General features: G+C 36.3%; 1 protein-coding gene across 1 annotated transcript in view; it reads right to left on the bottom strand.

Moving 5' to 3' along the window:
• Nucleotides 1-582: 582 nt before the first annotated feature.
• LOC120533383 overlaps nucleotides 583-20,685 on the bottom strand; it is a 47,158-nt gene continuing 27,055 nt past the window's right edge. The window contains exons 7-11 of the mRNA XM_039760231.1: nucleotides 18,480-18,578; nucleotides 15,767-15,902; nucleotides 7,740-7,846; nucleotides 7,513-7,628; nucleotides 583-937 (exon numbers count right to left, since the gene is read on the bottom strand). Coding sequence (XP_039616165.1) covers nucleotides 926-937; nucleotides 7,513-7,628; nucleotides 7,740-7,846; nucleotides 15,767-15,902; nucleotides 18,480-18,578 — 470 coding nt within the window. The 3' untranslated portion in view covers nucleotides 583-925. The remainder of the gene's footprint in view (nucleotides 938-7,512; nucleotides 7,629-7,739; nucleotides 7,847-15,766; nucleotides 15,903-18,479; nucleotides 18,579-20,685) is intronic.

Here is a 20,685-nt window from a genome sequence, read left to right as displayed (position 1 = left end):
CAGTTTCTGTAGCTAAAAAGGAGATCATGAGGCTTTTAGTTAGAGTTACTGTACCAGCTCTCTCAGTGGGTAGACAAATCAGACATGTTCACTATATAATGAATATTATCTAAATTGCTTAAAATATAATGAACAGAAAATCTCTGCCTGAGAGTGACCTCCAGACATACTGTACATCTATCATTTAATCTGTTATTAGCAAGCGAGAATGCTGGGGGGTCAAAGGAATAATAAACAGTTGCTTCTGCTGGACTTCCAAGAGCCTCCTAACAGTCATAGCAAAATCCATTGGGCAAAACAAACTGATTTTCAAATTGCATTTAAAAATGAATAAATTTGGAGAGTATATGAGCAGTAAGAATCTCTTTTCGGACAACTTGACTAGATAATTATCGTAGTTTCTGCCTTCTAAACTGCTGTACTGTACTATAGTGCATCTTGAAGCAGTGGCGTAGCGTAGTGGGGGCGGCAGGGGCGGCTCGCCCCGGGTGGCACTTTTAGGGGGAGGCAAAGAATTACTGTATATTTTAGTCTTTTAAATTGAAATACCTAAATAAGGGGCGGCGAAATTTTCCTCCACCCGGGCGGCTGACACCCACGCTACGCCACCGTCTTGAAGTGTAAAAAAAATTGCAAAACATGAATTATTTTCTAACAGTTGGAAATAAAAGGAAGTCTTACACCAATTTCATTCTAGTATGCTCCTTCTTCAGTTTATCTGTAGGCAATAGTTTTAATTTTACACATAATAACTATATTACATTGTGCAATGTGCATTTTACTATGTTCTGTACTTAAACTTTGTCATGTATTTTAACAGCAATAGAGGAGTGTCACACATTAGTATCTCATAGACCTTCAGTAACTGTGTTTTCTTCCAGTCATATCTTTCATGTCGCAGTGGCCTATAAGGTCATCCAGAGTTTCAGTTTTTTTTCTGAAGAAGAAAGACACAAACAAGACTTTAGTAATTCACATTTAACCATTTTAATAGTATTTACATCTATTTCCTCAAATCTACTAGGTCTCATATGTGTAAACAGGTGTTTGAAGTTTAAAATGTATACTGGAGAGAAGGAAATCTAAATTGAGTAAAATATGCATCAAGTGTGGTGGCTTTATATGAGGGTAAATCAAAAAGTAAAGGTAATTTAAAAATTACGCAGTAACCACAAAGATAGAAGCTGATACAATACATCACTTTTGTGCTGGCTTATGGGTTGTTTGGTTAGTCTAGTTGAAGCCAAGGTCAAATGAACATGGATGCCATTGTTGAATGCAGTAGAGCGATTTCTTTGGGTAGAGGGAGTGAAACCTGCTGAAATTCACTGTAAGGTTGTTGGCTCAATATGGAAGTGAAAACAGCTTGAATGAGTAGAAAGGTTTAAAGTATGAAGAGCAAGTGTCACAACAAATCTCAATCTGTCGACTATCAACATCATGCATAAAAGTCCACATCAACATGATGAATGCCTTTATTATTGAAGACTGATGAATTATGTTGTTCCCTTTTTGCGGCACATTTGGATATCAGCTCTGGATCTGCACATGCCATAGTGCATGATGATTTGGGGCACCGTAAAGTTTGGGTTCCCAAACAGCTTACTGATCTGCACAACCCAATATCCTTTGGTGAATTCCAGTAGGTTTTACTCCCTCTGCCCAAAGAAATCTAACTATGACATGTTCAACAATGGTGCAATCCCACAGTGGAGCATTCATGTTTTTTTGACAGTGGCTTCAATTAGACTAATGGCAGAGCACTGCACTATGTGTGTTTGAACCACTCATAAGCCATCATGAATGTGTTGTGTTGCATCAGCAACTATCCATTGTGGTGACAGTGTAATTTAAAATTACACTATATGGTAAAGTGAGGTCCATGGCTGTTTGCTATTTTAAATAAATAATCAGCGCACTTGTGGCTTAAGGAAGGGGGCGTGGTAATGTGGTTGGAGCGGTTCCCGGGCGTGATACAGGCATGGGCATTTCCGCACTGAAATGAGGAGCTGGAGTGATGCTCACCGGGGAAGGCAGTGGGAGTCAGTGAGGCTTGAGAGAGTGATCCCCAGTGTGAGCGCCCTGGTCGCTGGGGAACCTGAGTCACAGTCCAGGAAAGTAGCCATGCAGAGCTACCGGACCAGGGTGGAGGGCAGCTGCACCTGCAGGTAGGGCAACTCCCCTGACAGACACTGGGTTTTTAAAAGGGAATCACTGCACTTTCTTTTTGGACACTGAGTATTTTTTTATAAAAGCAATTTTGCACCTATACACCATCCTCTTGCTCAGTTTGATTTGTCCTCATTGCACAGCTCATCCAGTTACATTACCAATGGTGTTGGGTTTGAGGGAACCCAAATTTGGAAGAGGGAACGTGGTGCAGGACCCGCATTGTCACACACTATCATAGCTTAAATACAGTACATTAGCAACCTATTCAACCAAGGTGTGCATCTAAACTATCACACTGTCTTCCTGTGAGGAAGTGTTACTCTAGCACTGGCGTTCATCTGGCAGAAGATGCCCTCAGTGTTTGTACCGGTGCCATTAGGGATATGTAATATACAGTATATAGCAGATGGATTTATGAGTTATGGCTCTGGTGCTGATTTAACAATGTACATGTGGGATGAACATGGTCCTTAAAAATGGGATATGTACAGGACCTTATGCTGCTCACTGGGGAACAGTTGGGGGAACATGTTTGTACATCTACCTTTTGCTCAAATCCTCTATCTTGTTTTAGTGCCTACAGAGTTTTTTATTTATGTGAGCACTCTGAGTTATTAAGGCATACTGCTTACCTACAGTACATTGGCACATGGAGGAGCTCTCCTGTGGCCACTATTGGTTTCTTGTCTAGAATAGGGAACCCTTTTAGGCCTGTCTCCTTTTTAATCTCTATCCTGTGCCCCTCCTGTCCCTACCATTTCCTTGCCAGCCTGAAAAACTACCACAATAGTTTACTTAGACTTTTAAAATATTGTGTAAAAAACAAATCCTCAAACTAGAAGCCAGTGCCACCAATAACAACATCTAATAATGGATTTCAGACTAGTCTTTTATAATGTATAATGGGCAGGAAAAATAAGTACAGATAAGAGAAGAATGCTATAAATTGGTTGAGGTCATTAGAAGTTCCTTGGGGAGGATAATAAGATCTTAGGTCAACAAATCCACAAGCAGGAAATTCTCAACGCAATAATAGAAATTATCAATACAGATGGAGATAAAATCATTGACCATAAAAAAATAACCCACACATTTAGAGAGTACTAGAAGTCCTTATATTCTACCTAGTTTAAAGAAAATAACACAATCTAATAAGTTTTTCTGATGCATTACAAATACCACAGCTAGATACTCAGTGCAGAGGAACGGAATAAACCTCTGACTCTCTCAGAATTACTAGATGCTACAAACTCACTTCATTGTGGTAAAGCAGCAGGCCCTGATGGCTAACCAGTGGAATTTTATTAATAATGATAAGATACTCTGCAAATCTCTATCTAGAAGGATTGAGAAAGTGCTTCATTCTGTAATATTAAATATCAAGACCAAACTGGATTTATTAAAGGCAGACACTTAGCTTCTAATCTTTGACATTTATTTAATGTAAAATATTCACCCATAAAATCTAACACACCAGAGATCTTATTATCTTTGGACACAGAAAAAGCATTTAACATGGTTGTACTGGACTACCTATTCACCACATTGCACAAATTTGGATTTATCCCAGATATACAGTGCATGGATCAAACTACTCTATACCAGTCCTGAAGCCTCAGATTTACATTAGCAACATTATTTCAAACTACTTCAAACTAGAACTAGCTGAATTTCAAGATATCTGGACTTAACTTGAATAAAAGAGTGCTTCCTCCAGTGAACTCTCTAGAACACAGTATTAGACTGGACACCTACCCATTTATTTTAGCAGATCAGTTAAAATATGTAGGGGTAAACATCACAAGTAAATATAAAGATCTTTTGTAGTAACATTTTGCTATCTGCATGGAAAAAATTAAACAAGATGTGAACAAATTGTCTACCCTCAAGCTCACATTAGCAGGGAGAATCAATACTGTCAAGATGAAGATCCTTCCCAAACTTCTATTTCTATTTCAGTGTCTCCCCATATACATTAAAAAATCGTTCTTTAAGAAATTGGATTCAATTTTATCTTCATTTATTTGGAATTTGAAACATCCATGTATGCAAAGGGCAACTCTACACTGACACAAAGCAGAAGGGGGCATGGCAATACCTAACTTTCAATTTTAGTACTGGGCAGCAAATATACAAACTATAAAGACCTGGTTATCGACACAAACTGATTAATATACACAAGCCTGGTCTGCAATAGAAATAAAAACTTGCCATACTTCTTTATATGCCCTGCTTTGTGCCCCAGTTAAAAACTTATCGTCAATATACTTATAATCTAATTGTCTATCACTCACTCAGAATATGGAATCAATGCAGGAAGCACTTTAAGACAGAGCAGCTTTAATCTGTTGCACCTCTACATGATAATCACCTTTTCTATATATTCAGTCCTAATGTTTGGTAAATGTCCAGGATTTAAACACTTAGAGATTTGTACAGCAAGGAAACTAAGTATTAAACGTGTCAACATTTTTCTCAGTAAATATATTTCTAATGGGGATATTGACATGAAATTTTCACCAGATGTCATAGAAACCCAAGTAATCCACAAATACAAAGAAAGCAAAACAAATGTCCATAAGTTATATGTAATAAAGTGAAAATGACAGGGGAAAAAATTATTGAGCACATGAAGAAAAGGAGGCGCAAAAAGGGCATGGAAAGTCAAGAAACCAACTGTATTTAGAAAGTGATCCTGCCCCCTATCAGTGCAACTTAATATCACCTGGTGTAGTCCTAATTGATGGCCTATAAAATGGTTTCTCATTACCAAGGTGTCACACAAGAAGCATCTCATGATGGGTAAAAACAAAGAGCTCTCTCAAGACCTTTGCAAACTTATTGTTGCAAAACATACTGATGGCATTGGTTACAGACATACTGACATATTTCTAAACTTCTGAATGTTCTGGTGAGCACCACTGAGGCCATAATCTCGAAGTGGAAAAAACATCATTTCACCATAAACCAGCCATGTCCAGGTGCTCCTCGTAAGATTTGTGACAGAGGACTCAAAAGATTAATCAGATGAGTTGTCCAAGAGCCAAAGACCACTTGCGGAGAGCTTCAGAAAGACCTGGAATTAGCAGGTCCAGTTGTTTCAAAGAAAAAAATAAGTAATGCACTCAATCACCATGGCCTCTATGCATGCTCACTGTGCAGGACTCCACTGCTGAAGAAAAAGCACGTTGAAGCTCATTTAAAGCTTGCTGCACAACATTTGGACAACCCAATAAAATACTTGGAGAAAATAGTCTGGTCAGATGACACCAAAATGGAACTCTTTGGAAGTAATTACACACACCATGTTTGGAGGAGAAATGGCACTGCACATCACCCCAAAAACACCACACCAACAGTGAAGTTTGGAGGTGGGAACATCATGGTGTGGGACTGTTTTTCAGCATATGGTACTGGCAGACTTCATATAATTGAAGGATGAATGGAGAAATGTACCCGGACATTCAAATCTGCTGCCAGGAAACTGAAGATGAAACGAGGATGGACATTTCAGCAAGACAAGGATCCCGAACACAGAACCAAGGAAACTCTCAATTGGTTTCAGAGAAAGAAAATAAAGCTGCTAGAATGGCCCAATCAAGCACCCGGCTTGAATCCAATTGAAAATCTATGGAAAGAACTGAAGATCAGAGTACATAGAAGAGGCCCCCGGAACCTTCAAGATTTGAAGGCAGTTTGTGTGGAAGAATGGGCCAAAATCACACCTGAACAATGCATGCGACTAGTTTCTCCATACAGGAGGCATCTTGAAGCTGTCATTACCAACAAAGGCTCTTCTACTAAGTATTAAATAAATTTCAGTAACTGTGTTTAATCCTTATTCCCTATGTCATTCCACTTTATTACACATAACTTAAATTATGGACCTATTTGTTTTGATTTCCTTGTATGTGTGGAATATTTGGATTGTTACCAACATCTGGTGAACATTTCATGTCAATAGCCCTATTAGGAATATATTTACTGAGAAAAACTGTGATGCTTTCAATACTTATTTTACCTGCTGTATATATATATATATAGGTTGCACCTCAGACTGTCCAGGAGCTCAGTGATGCCCTGGTCCAGATCTGGGAGTAGATCCCCCAGGACACCATCCATCGTCTCATTAGACGCATACTCCGACATTGTCTGGCATGCATACAAGCACGTGGGGGCCATACAAACTACTGAGTACCATTTTGAGTTGCTGCAATGAAATTTCGGCAAAATGGACTAGCCTGCCACATAATTTTTTCACTCTGATTTTCAGGGTCTCTTTGAATTCAGCACTCTATAGGTTGATAATTTTCATTTCCATCAAACGATGTGGCATCCTTTTGTTCCTAACACATCACCCAGTCCATATCAATATAGATATCCAACAGGATTTTTTTCCCATTGAGATCTGATGTGTTTTCAAAGTGTTCCTTTAATTTTTTGAGTAGCTTACATTATAAACATGGATTCAAAAATTATGAGCAAATTTGTGAAATTTGAGAAAGACCTCAAAGCAGAGAAGATGACAAATACTGAAAAGGCAAAAGAAGCAATCTGGAAAGTTATTGGTAATCTTTTTACATCAGTAACCACCTCCATCACTATGCTCCTGTTTGTCCACTAAGGTCCAGTAATTCTTGTAACATTTTTGTTCCCCAAACTAACTTGCCCTCTATGGTAACAAAACCTCCTGGTCTAAAGTGCTCAGCCTTTGGAACGATCTCTCAAAATTAATAAGATCAGCTGACTCAATTCATTCTTTTATAAAAACAACTTAAAACTCATTTGTTCAGGAAGGCGTTTAACTTATCCTGACTTTTGACCCTTCCTTTAGTTTTCTCTCTCTGTCTAGATATCCTGGGAGATTTGTGTTTGCTCACAAATTATGTTATTTGTTCATGTTTTTCCACATAGTATTTGTATTTTTGCATTATATTCTGGTTCACTGTCTCTTATTCTTTTTCAATGTGTTGTATATATCATGTATGTATCTGTATTTAGCAGTTTATGAGGTTATTAAATATGTCCAATATTGTATATGCCTTGCTGTTCTTTCTGAATTTCTGTGAAGCACTTTGAGCATGGGAAAGGTGCTATATGAATAAAATGTATTATTATTATTATTATTATACAAAAACTGTGCTAACACTTAGAAATTAGAATTCAATGTGTACACTACTGTTGTAGATGCTGGTAAAAATAACAGTAACTATAAAAATACACTAAGTGATGCATTGGATATGCAGCGCCTTCTTAAAAAAGTGAATGTACCTTCCTTTACCTTGACTGTGAGGTATTATCGAACAATTTAGTAAACAGCAGACACTCAATGTACTTTACCTTCTTCTTTTTGGATTTCTTTGTAGATTTCAGCTTCTGGCTCTGCTTTAAAATATCACTAAACGTATCAGCATTCATCTGGGCTGTCACTTTAACTTTCAAATCAGGCAGTTTAGCTATAAATATACCAAGAAAAATTAAAAGAAGAATATACATTTGAAATAACTGACTGATAAAAATCAAGATGGAAAAGTTAAAAGTGCTTTTGCTGCAAACAACTTTTATACCTTCTTTTCTCTCTTTCAGAGCTTCAAGGATTAATCTTCCACAAAGATCACCCACATTGTTGTCATCCATATCCAGCTCAGTTAATTCTGCAGAAAATTTGATTAACCTATAAAATAGCAAGAAAAGGCTTCTCACTACCTGGGTTACTGCAGGCTTGACTACAAAGTAAGTAGACACTCTGGGAAGCAATGGGCACAAGTCACCATGAAGGTGACCCACAATCTCATTTACTGAGAGTCACAAGCATTTACTGAAGCCATACTAGGGATTCTTCTGGTGGGAAGAGTTAAGCAGAGAAATCTTGCATGCAGAAACCTTTAGTGAATATATCACTGCCCACATTTGAATCCAGTATCACAGATGTGACAAAGGCAATTGCCAGGGAGTCCAATATCTATTCAAGATTAAAAAAGGCCAGTCATTGCAACTGTAAAGAACCCCTATACCATTTTAAAAGGTAACAGTTAAGGAGATAAACAAGCTTAAGAATGTTTTTTTCAAGGACAATTTTGCACTGCAATGCAATTCATGTGTCAGGTTCATCAAGAGGCTTATTGCTAGATATTTCTTACAACATACAAGTCATCTTTCACATTTTGTAGGTATGGGCACTCACATTAACACTGCTTTACTGTGTAATCAAAATTAAAAGCATTCATTTTAACTCAAAGGATAGTAAGTTTTATGATTAAGACAAAAATATGTTTAGCTCTTAATACATTTTATTTCAAGGTCATTTTGGAATGTGTTGTACATCAGAGATTCAATTTGTATTAGTAGTTTTATAAGTTATTGTTTTTAGGCAGTTATTAATTGTTATCATTAAGTGTTTGATTTACCACAATTGCATTTTGTTTATGCAATGGCACAAACATTTTGCTAGGAAATAGTTCGTTTTTGCAAGAACATACCTTCCAGAACTAGCATCTCTTGACATTATCAGCGGAACAATTTAAAAGCCTGAAGTACGTGGTCAGTGACATCTCAGACTGTTGTTAGTATTTCCAGTGTGTTTCCCTCTTCTAGTGATGTTTGGTTTAAGAATTATAGTGAGTCATTTTTGCCTATGAATTTTAAGTAGTGTTTTTGGCTTTGGTGTCTGGTCCTCTTGACTTTTACTACATTCAAGTTTACGATCCATCTCGTAATCCCTTTTTGCTGGCTTCTTTTTGTAGCAGGGAAGCTTGGGTTTAAAAATGCAGGTCAATTTTGCCTATACCATGACTCAGCTGAACTACTAGCTCTTCTTTCTGTTATTTCTTTTTTCTGTCTTTTTTCCTTTATGGCGTACATAAAGGATGAACCAAGCCTGCCTTATTTCTTCATACTCCCCATGTACCTGTGCAAATGTTTTTATTAATCATCATCATTGTGTCAATGTTGTATAGATAAATTGTCCTATAACATTTTTATGTTATGAAGACATATCAGCTGTAGTGGGTCACATTCACCTTAGACTCTTGTAAGACCTTGACAAGGATTCTGGGTGCAGTATACAACTTTTTTAAAAAAATGTGTCATTTAAAAAGTGGCTGTGCTCCCTTCTTGTGTAAATGACAGAAATGCTATTTATTGTTCAGTCTCTAGAATGAAGAACTGTCTCATAAATAAAGATAGCAATTGTTTCTCTTTTTTATTCAAAGCCAGCATGACCAAATACAAGACACCAAGGAAACATGCTCATCATTATACATAATGTTTGAGGAACTACCCCATATAAATCAACAAAATGTGCTACAATGTCTAGGCTTTATCAGGCAGTGTCCAAAATGGGATGCAAAAAGAATATCATATTATACAGTAGACTTTCAGCCACACTCAGATTACACTTAAACAAAGGATGAACAGGACTATGAAATGGATAAGCAGGTTAGGAAATTGATGAAAAATGAAGTCAAATATTTTAACATATTCTTGATTGGTGCTGGAGAGCGGTAGTCTGTTGGATGTTGGTGAGACACTGAAATAAGAATTGGCTTGCCATACAGCTACTACTTCTTGCACTACTACTACCTAATAAAGCATCCAGATTTTAAATTAAATATATATACTGAATGGGATACCAAAAACAGACTTAGCAGTATCAAAAACAGGAAAAGAGAAAATAGTGGATAAAAAAGTAATTACTTAGTAAGCCATAACACATAAATAGTTGACCAATGTGATCGATAATCAGGGGGCTTTTTTCCTATTAAAACTTAAATAATGTAATTGGAGAAAGAAGGTGGATTCCATGTTTGCTAAATTACATTGTGCAATTCAGAAGTACTTAACAATTACTATGCATAAACGTTTTTGAACAAAACCTGCAACCTTAAACCAATTGCCCTGCTAAGTGTTTAAGAACAACAGTCTACTGCTCAGCTCCATACTAGACCTCGAAATCATCAGAAATCTTCCTTGTCTCCTTCTTTAGATGATGGATCGAATAGTGGGACCCCTTGGAAATTCTCACTAGTTGTATGTGCATGTCATATATAAAGCCTGAAGTTGGGGGAGGTCTCCCTTAGAGATTCACAGAAAAGAACACCCTCTTGATATCAACAGCTACATCTACTTTGTTTAACAAAATGCTGCTCATAGAAGACTTTGATGCCCTAGATGATCGCCTGGTTTGCTAATATTGAAGAGTAGACCCTGCCTAAAGGGTAACATTGTTTTTTTTTAGTTCTCTTTTTACTACTGTGATTTTTAAGAAGGGTGGCTCACCTGTGTCACTGAGATCCAGAGCAAGTGAAGCACTAGAACAGACTGAAGCCATACTAACAGACAAAAGGGCCAAAGTTTAAATTTACTTATCTAGACAAGCTCAAAATCTGTGCGTTTCTGTATATATGTAAATATTGTATACATGTTCGGTATACAAATCCGCACCTCCCATATTTGATCAAATGAAGACCATAAACTATATCCTGACCAAAATTTTTGACCCTGGTGGTATCTTTATTTTTTTTTCCCTTTTTACTGTAGTTTGAACAACAGTGCTACCTGCAGGTTCAGAGCAAGTGAAACACCAAAATAGACTGTAGGTAGACTAGCAGAAAAATAAAGGATCCAGATCCAAGGCAGTTGCTGCTTCTAGTATCAAATAAAAATAACACTTCATTTTGATGCGCAACAATCTCAAGATATAGGCCAGTTTTTGTGGTAGTACAGTGCCAGGATATTCATTCATAAATAGTGTAAGGAGTACACAGGTAAGATGATTTGTGTTTTCTATTAATTAAATGAAGTTATGTTTGATGGTGATATGGTAATATGGTGGTGATATGTTGCTTGTTGATTAGACATGACAATGATAATACTACTACTACAACTTTTTGGTAAACTTTCTTTACTACTTGATTTCTTTCTCTTGTGTCTTTGAAATTATATAGCAAATCATACTGCATAAGCAGTTAGAAAATGAAAGGATGGATATATGGATAGATAAATCCTACTCTTCATATCTGCTCCTTGTAGTACTAGGGCATTGTACTGTGTTAGCTATTATGGCTGTAGTGAGAAGTCAAGCGAAATGTCACCTTTTATTGGCTAACTACAATGATTACAATATGCAAGCTTTCGAGGCAACTTCGGCCCCTTCTTCAGGCAAGATGTGCTTACCTGAAGTGAAAAATGATTTGCTATCATTGTAAAATATGTAAAAAGGCAGCAACTCAGAACACAACAGCATCCTCTCCAACTCATTCAAACTGCTTTTGAACTCTGTCCACACCATGCAAGCTTTAGAAAAAAAATTTGACAAGGTGTGAAGTCCATGTATGCAGTGTTATCATGGCAGCAGAACCTCAACTAATCTGCAGTTAGCTTGATATGCTCTATTAAAACTACAGGTTTTCCTCAGTAATATTTTTTAAAGCAGCATCCACTGACGATTATCGGTCAAATTGATTTAATATATTCCCTATCGTAATGATCACTATCTTTAATTTTAACACTACTTACAGACATATACAAATGGTTTAGAGTCATTTATTAAGTTAGTGGTATATCTGAACTTGAAATCTAGATGGATTTCAAGACTGTTTTTTAAAATACTAAGCCACCCTACCCTACCATTACATCTAATGAGTTCACCCTAATTTCATTTACATTTGTGTAATCAAAGTTATTGTATTCTTGAAGAATAAATATATTCAGTTTAAGAATAAAAACATTCAGGATGCACAAAAATCTTGCAGCTAATTTGCCCATATTATTACAGCAAGAGGGAGATAGAGATTGATACCACATCTTCTTCTGGTTTGTGGATAAATAACAGATTGCTGTGTTTTTTTGGCTATGAGTTTTGTTTTAGTTTTCACTCAGTTATTTTTGTTACTAAACATTTCTGACCAGTATTTTCATTTTCAACTATGATTCTAATGTCTGTCATCTCCTGGTCCCTTTTCTTTCCAATCTGATCTGCCATTTTTACATTAGTAGCTAGTTTATGAATTTAGCCCTTTGTTAACTCTTGTTTCATTTTGGCTTTGATTTTAATTTTATCTGTCGTCTCTGTGTTCTTAGAGCATCTTTTTTAAGCCTGACAGCTCTTTGAATTGTTCTTAAGTCTCTGCATCTCTGACAGTCTTGTCCCAGTTGATATAATGCTTAAATCAAGATGGTCATGACAGTGGCACAACATTTGAAATTATAAAGGATCAAAAGTCAATGAAATGTTCTCAATGACTCTGCACTAGTCAAGATCTTCCACAATTCTGAATGACTTTATTTTTCATCAAATAAAAATATTCTTTATATTCATTTTAAAGTGTCAAGAGAGTTAGGCAGAATTTAGTAGAAGCTCAGCTAACCCAGTTGTTTACCCAAACAGGAGCACAAATCACAGCCCTCTAATAATAAAACTAAATGCATAATTAATTTGTGATCAGAAATGTATTTTCTGAAACACAGACATCTAAAGTCAGCATAATTCTCACTTTAGAAAAATCCCCCTTTATTCTTGTCACTATTTCTACTGTTTGCTAGATACTTTGCAGTAGTTCAAAGACAGAACATCTTCAAACTTCTGTTCTCTTGTCTAAAAACAGGACAAGAGCAGCATCAGCTCAGCACAGCGGCTTCAGTAATCCTCCTGTTAAGTGGGTGACAGCCACAGCTATTGAACCCAAACATGAATTATCTTCATTACAAAGCGGAGCATTTCAAACATAGAAAATGAGACTGAAACTAAAGACAGCGGAGCCCCTATAGCAGTGAGGTAACTTTAAACCAGGAATTTCTTTAATGTTTCCACTAAACATGGAATCTAATGCAACATAGATTAAAAACAGATGGAGAGAATTAGAGCAAAACAATACTAAAAAGTCACTGAGGAAATATTCAGCCTGGACAAGTGCAGCATAATATATGTTTTTCTTTTTTGAACTTTTAAGTGAGTGAACTCGATCTTTTCATTGTAACATGTGAAAGTCATTAATGATCATCAGATACTATATGGTGAACAGTCTGGGGAGGGAATCTTTAGAGCTATTACTTTGGGTTTCGGCTAAGGAGGGGGCAAATATTAAAAGGTGGCTACACTGGCTAAAGACTAAGGGTGAGGATTAGACTTACTTATACAATAAGTATACATGCTTGAAGAATTGTAAAAACAGAATTAATGCTTAATATTTTCATAGAAGCTCATTCTAGTACAGTATTGTTACACATGCAGAGTGCAGTGAAATACTTACTGTTTGACCAACATGTAACATGTCATTGCTCATTTTTGATTTATCACTTGCTTATAATTTTATTTTTATGATAGTAGCATGATTGTCACCACCACTTTGCAAGATCTGTTTTCTTTCCAACCATATTTATGGGTTCCTGACACACTTAGTCTTGGAACTCTGAAGTAGTTGTTGATCATACTATTATTACTTGAGCCTGTTGTTGCTGCAATTAATATATTTGTTGTATTTTTTAAATTGCTGGCTTTGTTATCAGTGTAATCATATATGCTGGTTTTCATTTTCTTCTTTTACTGTTATGCTGAACTTTCACTAAGCAATTACTACTAGCTATGGGAGAAAAATTCACAGTATATCAGAAAACCAGTGGGAGTGCAAGTTGACCTTCAAACATGGGCACCCCAGCTTTGGGTTGTGTTTATGTGCTGTTAGAATAGTCAGAACAAGAAAAAGAAGGGCTGCATAGCCACCTGGCTCAGACTTTCCAGACACATTCTTCGTGAAGGAAGTGCATATCACTACAGGCTTCTTTTCCTCTATTGTTTGTATACTGTAATACTAAATGTTCTGTTTCCCTTTTCCCTGTTGACAACAAGATTTTGGCCTAGCGTATGTGCCAACTGCTTGTTATTTGCTCTTTTTCTGATTTACTGAATTATCCAGTGGTGATGTGCTTGGTGGTTTAAGCAGTAAAAAGACAAATTACTGGAAATATATAAAAAAGCAATTATATTTTATAGTGGACAGCCAGGGCCCATGCCCGGCCGGGACACCCCTTCAACACTGGATCCGGGGGAGCAGTCATGGGATGCATGCTACGTTCCCCAGGAACACTTGGTGGCAGCTCCCCTGGGTTGCGTCGGGGCCACTTACATGGAACACCGGAGCTCTTCTTAGTTGGACTTCGTGGCCTCCGCCAGGGGGAGCTGCATAGAGTTAAACGGCATAACGAGCCTGTCTGGGCGGGAGCGCAGCCAGAAATAGGTCAATGAGCACCTGCAGCACTTCCGGGTGGGCTATAAGAGGAGCCTGTAGCCACTACTCAGGGCGCCAGAGTCGGGAGGAGGTGGACGAAGCTGCCCTCAGAGGAGTGGAGGAGAAGAGTGTGGTGATTTGGGTGCTTTATTTGTGTTTGGACTGTGTTGTGTCTGTGGGGTTCACAGGGAAGAAAATAAAAGTTTTTGCTTTTTTATACGTGCCTCTGGTGTCAGTCTGTGTCGGGTCGCCACCAATAAAGCACTAATACCACAATTTGTAATGCAGACACCTTTGGTAGTGACCTGGGACACCAATCACTTACAAAGTGATTTAGTTAAATGATTTAGAAGTGGCAGAAAACTACATGGTGCCATTGTCATACTTTTATCTCAGGTAACAAATAGCAAAAATTTACTCCAAAACATGATTTTCTTATGCAGAGATGTAAAAGACCCACCCTTCTCATTGTCATGCGGTCCTTTCCTTATGTGGCCATTAGCAATCAAATGGCAGCTGGAGCAAAACAGCCATTTTTCTTTCTTCATTCAAATTTATAAAATGTGAGCAAAGTCATCAATTTTAAGAGAAAGTCTTTTTGTTAAAGCATGTACTCATTTTACAGAAATTTATAATACAAATTATGGAGATTTTCTAAAATTCTAGCAGTGTCAAGAGTGAAAAGATACGGTTTTTGTAGCAATAAAAGGTAGGAATGCTATATTAACATTCATGTTTTGCTTCACAGAGGTTTCCTTAATCATACTACAATATTAGTAACACTCAAAGGACAGGCAGACAGACAATCAGTCAGATAGATAGATCACTTGATCACAGAAAAGCCCACCATTGATTTTTAAATTATTTAAATAATTCAAAAGAGCACTATTTTGCCCTCTTGCAGATGTCCATGGTGGTAGAAATGTCATCCAGGCAGATGTCTGTGCTAGAAAAATATTCATTATTATTTATTAACTAGCTGCGCTACCATCTTAAACAAGTTAAAAATCTAAGTAATCAATGTAGACCTCAATGTTAACGTTTGCAATGCATCATTCAATGCATATGTCTCTGTTATATAACATTTAATATGGGATTTGTAAAACCATTGTTAATATTTATGATGTACCATCTATTGGAATGACAGACACATAGCAAATGGACAGACACTCAGACACTTAACCTTCTTTTAGGGTGGATTTCCATTCTTATTCTTCCAGATTACTTTTTATATATTTCAATATATTTCTGTAAACAACATAAATGGACCGAAATGTAGCTTAGTCCTGCTGACTACATCACAGAAGATCTCTGTTATCTATAAGTACTTCATGAAACAAAGAGAAGAGTACACAAAATGCAGTACTCACAAACAGAGCATCTGTATGAACTGCAATGGGCTTCTTAATCCTTCTTCTCCTTTGGCATCTATTTCATTATCAGCCAGGTGAAGTTTTACAAGCCAAGGACCAACTTCCGGTGGCTTTTTAGTACTTTTTTTCTTACCTTTAGTTAAACACATATTTCTCTGTTAGAGATGTGTTCCCATTATTTTGACAGTAACACTTTAGCTCATGTAAACTCCTTTACTGTTTAGCACATACTAAGGCTCTTAAGCTTTTTTTTGGCAAAAAAGCGCTGCTTATAGTATTTATTAATATGTCTTAGGTTATTAATTTACCTGACCCAGTAAGGAGAGATTAGTCATTTGCATAGAACTGAGCATTTCTAAATAATGGAGATTGACAGGGAGTGAATCAGCAACATAGATACACATACAGTATACTGTACGCATCTTTTACAATAATCTTCCAGGTGGTCAATATTAAAATAAAATTAACAAAAATAGATTAAATAATACTGTAGGCACTTAAGCAGTTGAACTTCTCTGCTAAAAATATGGGAACTCAATAATTTACTATATTCAGACATTTCAGTTTTAAATTAAGTTACAAATACATCTATTAGCCTGTAGATGCATGGTAATCAAGTGAAATGAAAGTCATGTAATACTGAATTAGGCTTCCAACAATTCATTCTAATAAAATATTGCTATTGTAGGTACTGTAATTGAACTGATACTAGAAGGTGACAAGCTAATAAATATGCACAACTCTTTAAACAATGCATTCATTTGTATTTATGCTATTGTAAAAGCAATAGTCAATACTAAGACAACAAAATTTAAACTTCAGAAGCCAAGATGTTATCATCATGATTTTACTAAGCCGGCAGCTTCAAATTTTAAATTGCCCCATTTTTCATTTAAAAGCATTTTTAATTAATTTAATATTCTCTCTTTTCATTTTCCAACGCTGACATGAATAGCCTGCTGAGTTGTCTTAGTGTCTGTTGGACTGTCACACAAAAACAAGCAAAACAAGGCATTGTGTTTCCTATCAAGATACAAATAATGTAAAATTGGTATTAGTAGCAGTTTTTACATTAGACAGTAAAAAAAAAAAAGGAACACTGCCGAGTTAGCATAAATTTGTTGTAAAAGGTCAAAAGTGTTTAAGTGATGAAAGTTTCTATACATGCTCTTTTCAGCATAATGTCCTGCTTAATACCTCGTAGCTTTTAGATAAATGTCAACTGGCACGTCTGTTCTCCAACTTTACTTGTAATCGACGTTGCTATAGACAGACTAGGAGGATATGTCATTTTTATGGGGAAGCTGGCTCATACTGTCACGGAATTCAGATACCCATCTGTTTGCTACTAATATTGGTGCTACTTAGAGTAATTAAGTTAATTTATTAAAAAGCCATACATGCAGGTGTTAACTTGGGTGTATAGAAGGAAATATAGTGGTAAAGTGGCACAAAATGGAAACCTCTTCCAGTATTAGAATGTGTTACCTTATATATATATATATATATATATATATATATATATATATATATATATATATATATATATATATATATATATGTGAGAAAACCTTTTGAATTTTCATTATTTGGATGCTAAAACTAGATAGAAGAAGATATAAAAAATGGGACACCTTACAATAGCAACATTCCAACTCTCTGATTCTAACGCCAGTTCTGTACCTTGTTTCTTTTTTGTCTGCAATATCTTTCATTTATTTTATTTTTATTTTTCTTGCCCAGTATACCGATTACGTCATTTTGTTAAATTTTGCTAATTTCTGGACTTTGTTTAAGGTGCCAGTCACAATGTTTGTTAAAAGTCTCTACAGTTCACACCACACAGGTTTAGTTAAAAAGGTCAGATGCCCTTTAGCTTGCAGGAGTGTTTGAAACCGTCAAATTATTTATAAAAGCAAGCAGGAGGAGCAATACAGCAGAGATTCACTTCGCATTCAGATTCATATTATTTATTTGCTTTGTTTTCAATGCCTGTTTTGTGTTAATTGTTTTAAAGCTAATATTTTCATTGTTTCACAATTTTTCCAAATATGATATATTATTATTTTTATATTTTGTCCAATATTCAGAGACTGCACTATATTGCAATACTTGCAGCATGTAAATTAAGGAGGAAAGAATGGGCCGCAAAAATATACCTTGTCTCAGGCATTGTTATTTAACATTCCAGCCCTGATGTCAGGTTCTACAAATAATGCTAGTTTTTTATTAATTATTATTTTCATCATTACATTGATTATCTCATTTTATCACCATTTTGTGCATTTGCTTTTCATGGGTTCTGCCATTTAGTGTTTCTGGTCACTGTGATGTACCTCCTAGTTATCTGTGATATCATGATGCCAAAATAGAAAATTCTGACACAGTTAAAGTAGTGTCCAAACCTTTTGGGAAAAACAGAATCTTCAAGCGATGGTTCTGGTTTTGTTAATGACTTTAAATTTAGTTATATCCTCAAAAAGAGAACTTTTATGAGTATTCTATTACCTACTTGTGTATTGATCTTGGCTACAACTGACCTCCCAGCTGCAATGTCCCTTTGAATCTCTACCACTTGATTTAATAAAAGTGGTCCATGAATCCTAATGTCACAACAATTTAACTTCCATAAGAAGAAAGGGTGTCAAGTTAACTGAGAACTCTAAGTATGGACAGTGATTATGAAGATTTTTTTCTCACTTTCTCTTACCTTTGTGTTTTCTCTTTTTTTTGGTGAATGATGACTTCGAACTTGCTGTTTGTATTCGTTCAGGTTTTTTATCCACAAAGCTCATTTCAGAAACAGGGTCTAAAAATAGTTCAGATAAATAAAGCAAAAGCAGTTACACAGAATATAAAAAAGAAAATAAAAATCTGGTATAACAATAGTGTCAAAATGTAAGCCATTCCTTATCCCATCTCTGTTAAGAAAAGAAAGAACAGAAAACCCAATCTAACAATAGAGAAAGGAAGGGGAAAGAATAAACTGCAGCCACGAATCCTGCTGGGAACATAGACCTGTTATCATAGCTTGTAAGACATTCTCTGCCACCCCAAAGAAGTAAATTGGAGTACAGTATAATAGTCATTGGGAACAAATTGTCAGTTCTTGCTGTGGAAAGCACTGTATCCGTTAACTAAAAGAAACAAAAGTTCTGTTGCTTTTGTGTTATTTTTTTAGGGTTTTCCATTTGGTTAATTCTAGCAGTTTGGCTGCAATACTGCCAAATGAGAACATATTCTCTAGCTGAGAGAAATAGTTGGAGAAGAACTATTTGTTAAAGTGAGAGTCCATGGAGATACAGAGAGAACTGAGCACTATATATAAAAAAATAAACTGTTCCATCTACTGACATAACTATATCCATCCATCCATCCATCTTTCAAACCAGCTTTTCCACAGCAGGGTCACGAGGGGGCTGAAGCCTGTAACAGCATGCATCTGGCCCAAAGCAGGAACAATTCCAGGAGAGAGCGGAAGTACATTGTAGGGTGAACACACACACTTACACATAAACACACGCAAAAAAAACAACAAGCGACAATTTAGCTTCACCCATACACCTAACTCATTTGTCTTTGGGCAAGAAGGCTAACAGAATGTTAGGTTATATAGCACGATGTGTGGAGTACAAGTCCAAGGAGGTTATGCTCAACCTTTATAATGCACTGGTGAGGCCTCATCTTGAGTACTGTGTGCAGTTTTGGTCTCCAGGCTACAAAAAGGACATAGCAGCACTAGAAAAGGTCCAGAGAAGAGCGACTAGGCTGATTCCAGGTCTACAGGGGTTGAATTATGGGGAAATATTAAAAGAGCTGAGCCTTTACAGTTTAAGAAAAAGAAGATTAAGAGGTGACATGATTGAAGTGTTTAAAATTATAAAGGGAATTAGTACAGTGGATCAAGACTTGTATTTTAAAATGAGCTCATCAAGAACATGGGGACACAGTTGGAAACTTGTTAAGGGTAAATTTCGCATAAACATTAGGAAGTTTTTCTTTACACAAAGAACGATAGACACTTGGAATAAGCTACCAAGTAGTGTGGTAGACAGTAAGACGTTAGGGACATTCAAAACTCGCTTGATGTTTTCTTGGAGGAAACAAGTGGATAAGACTGGCGAGCTTTGTTGGGCTGAATGGCCTGTTCTCGTCTAGAGTGTTCTAATGTGGGAGGAAAAGGGTGCACTCAGAGGAAACCCACATGGACACAGGTAGAGCCTGCAGTCTCCCCTGTCTCCCTGTTGTGAGGCAGCAGTAACTCTCTAAGCTACACGTTAAAATAGGGAAGAACGTACAGAATGCTGGAAACAGTCAGTCTGAGTGAAAAGTTATTGTATTAGTGTCCAGAATGCAGAAAGCTATAAATAACTAGAAACTTGCAGACAGGTTTGAGAGAGGATCTTGCATTCAATATAATGATCACCTAAAGTCAAAAGAAACAGTCCTAAATTAATCATTTTTGCAGTACAGTGATCATTTGTGACCATGAATTGAGAAGCGATTTCATTGTGTTTGGCATTAAACGCCAACTAACATATTCATGTTTATGTATATTTTAAACACTATAGAACAGTGGTTTTCAAACTTGGCCCTGGGGATCCACTTTGCCTGCAGGTTTTTGTTTCCCTTTCTTAGTCAGTGATTCTGCTGGATCTTATAGCTCTACTCATTGTATTTATTGTCATGTGTTTATCGTGTATGCTTTCAGTGTTGTCCAAATGTTTAACAGTGCCGTATTTCTTGTATCTGGTATATGTTTGTTTTTGCCTAATATTATTGTATTTAAAATCTAATATGGTATTGTAAACCTTGTTATCATTGTAAAATGTTTTGTGATAAGGCACATTGTAAGTTGAACTAAATAAATTAAAAAAGATTCACTGACTTCCATTCAGCAGTAAAGATTTTCGAGG

This window comes from Polypterus senegalus, chromosome 1, assembly GCF_016835505.1.
Source record: "Polypterus senegalus isolate Bchr_013 chromosome 1, ASM1683550v1, whole genome shotgun sequence".
NCBI lineage: Eukaryota > Metazoa > Chordata > Cladistia > Polypteriformes > Polypteridae > Polypterus > Polypterus senegalus.
This window is presented reverse-complemented; position numbering and strand designations above follow the sequence as displayed.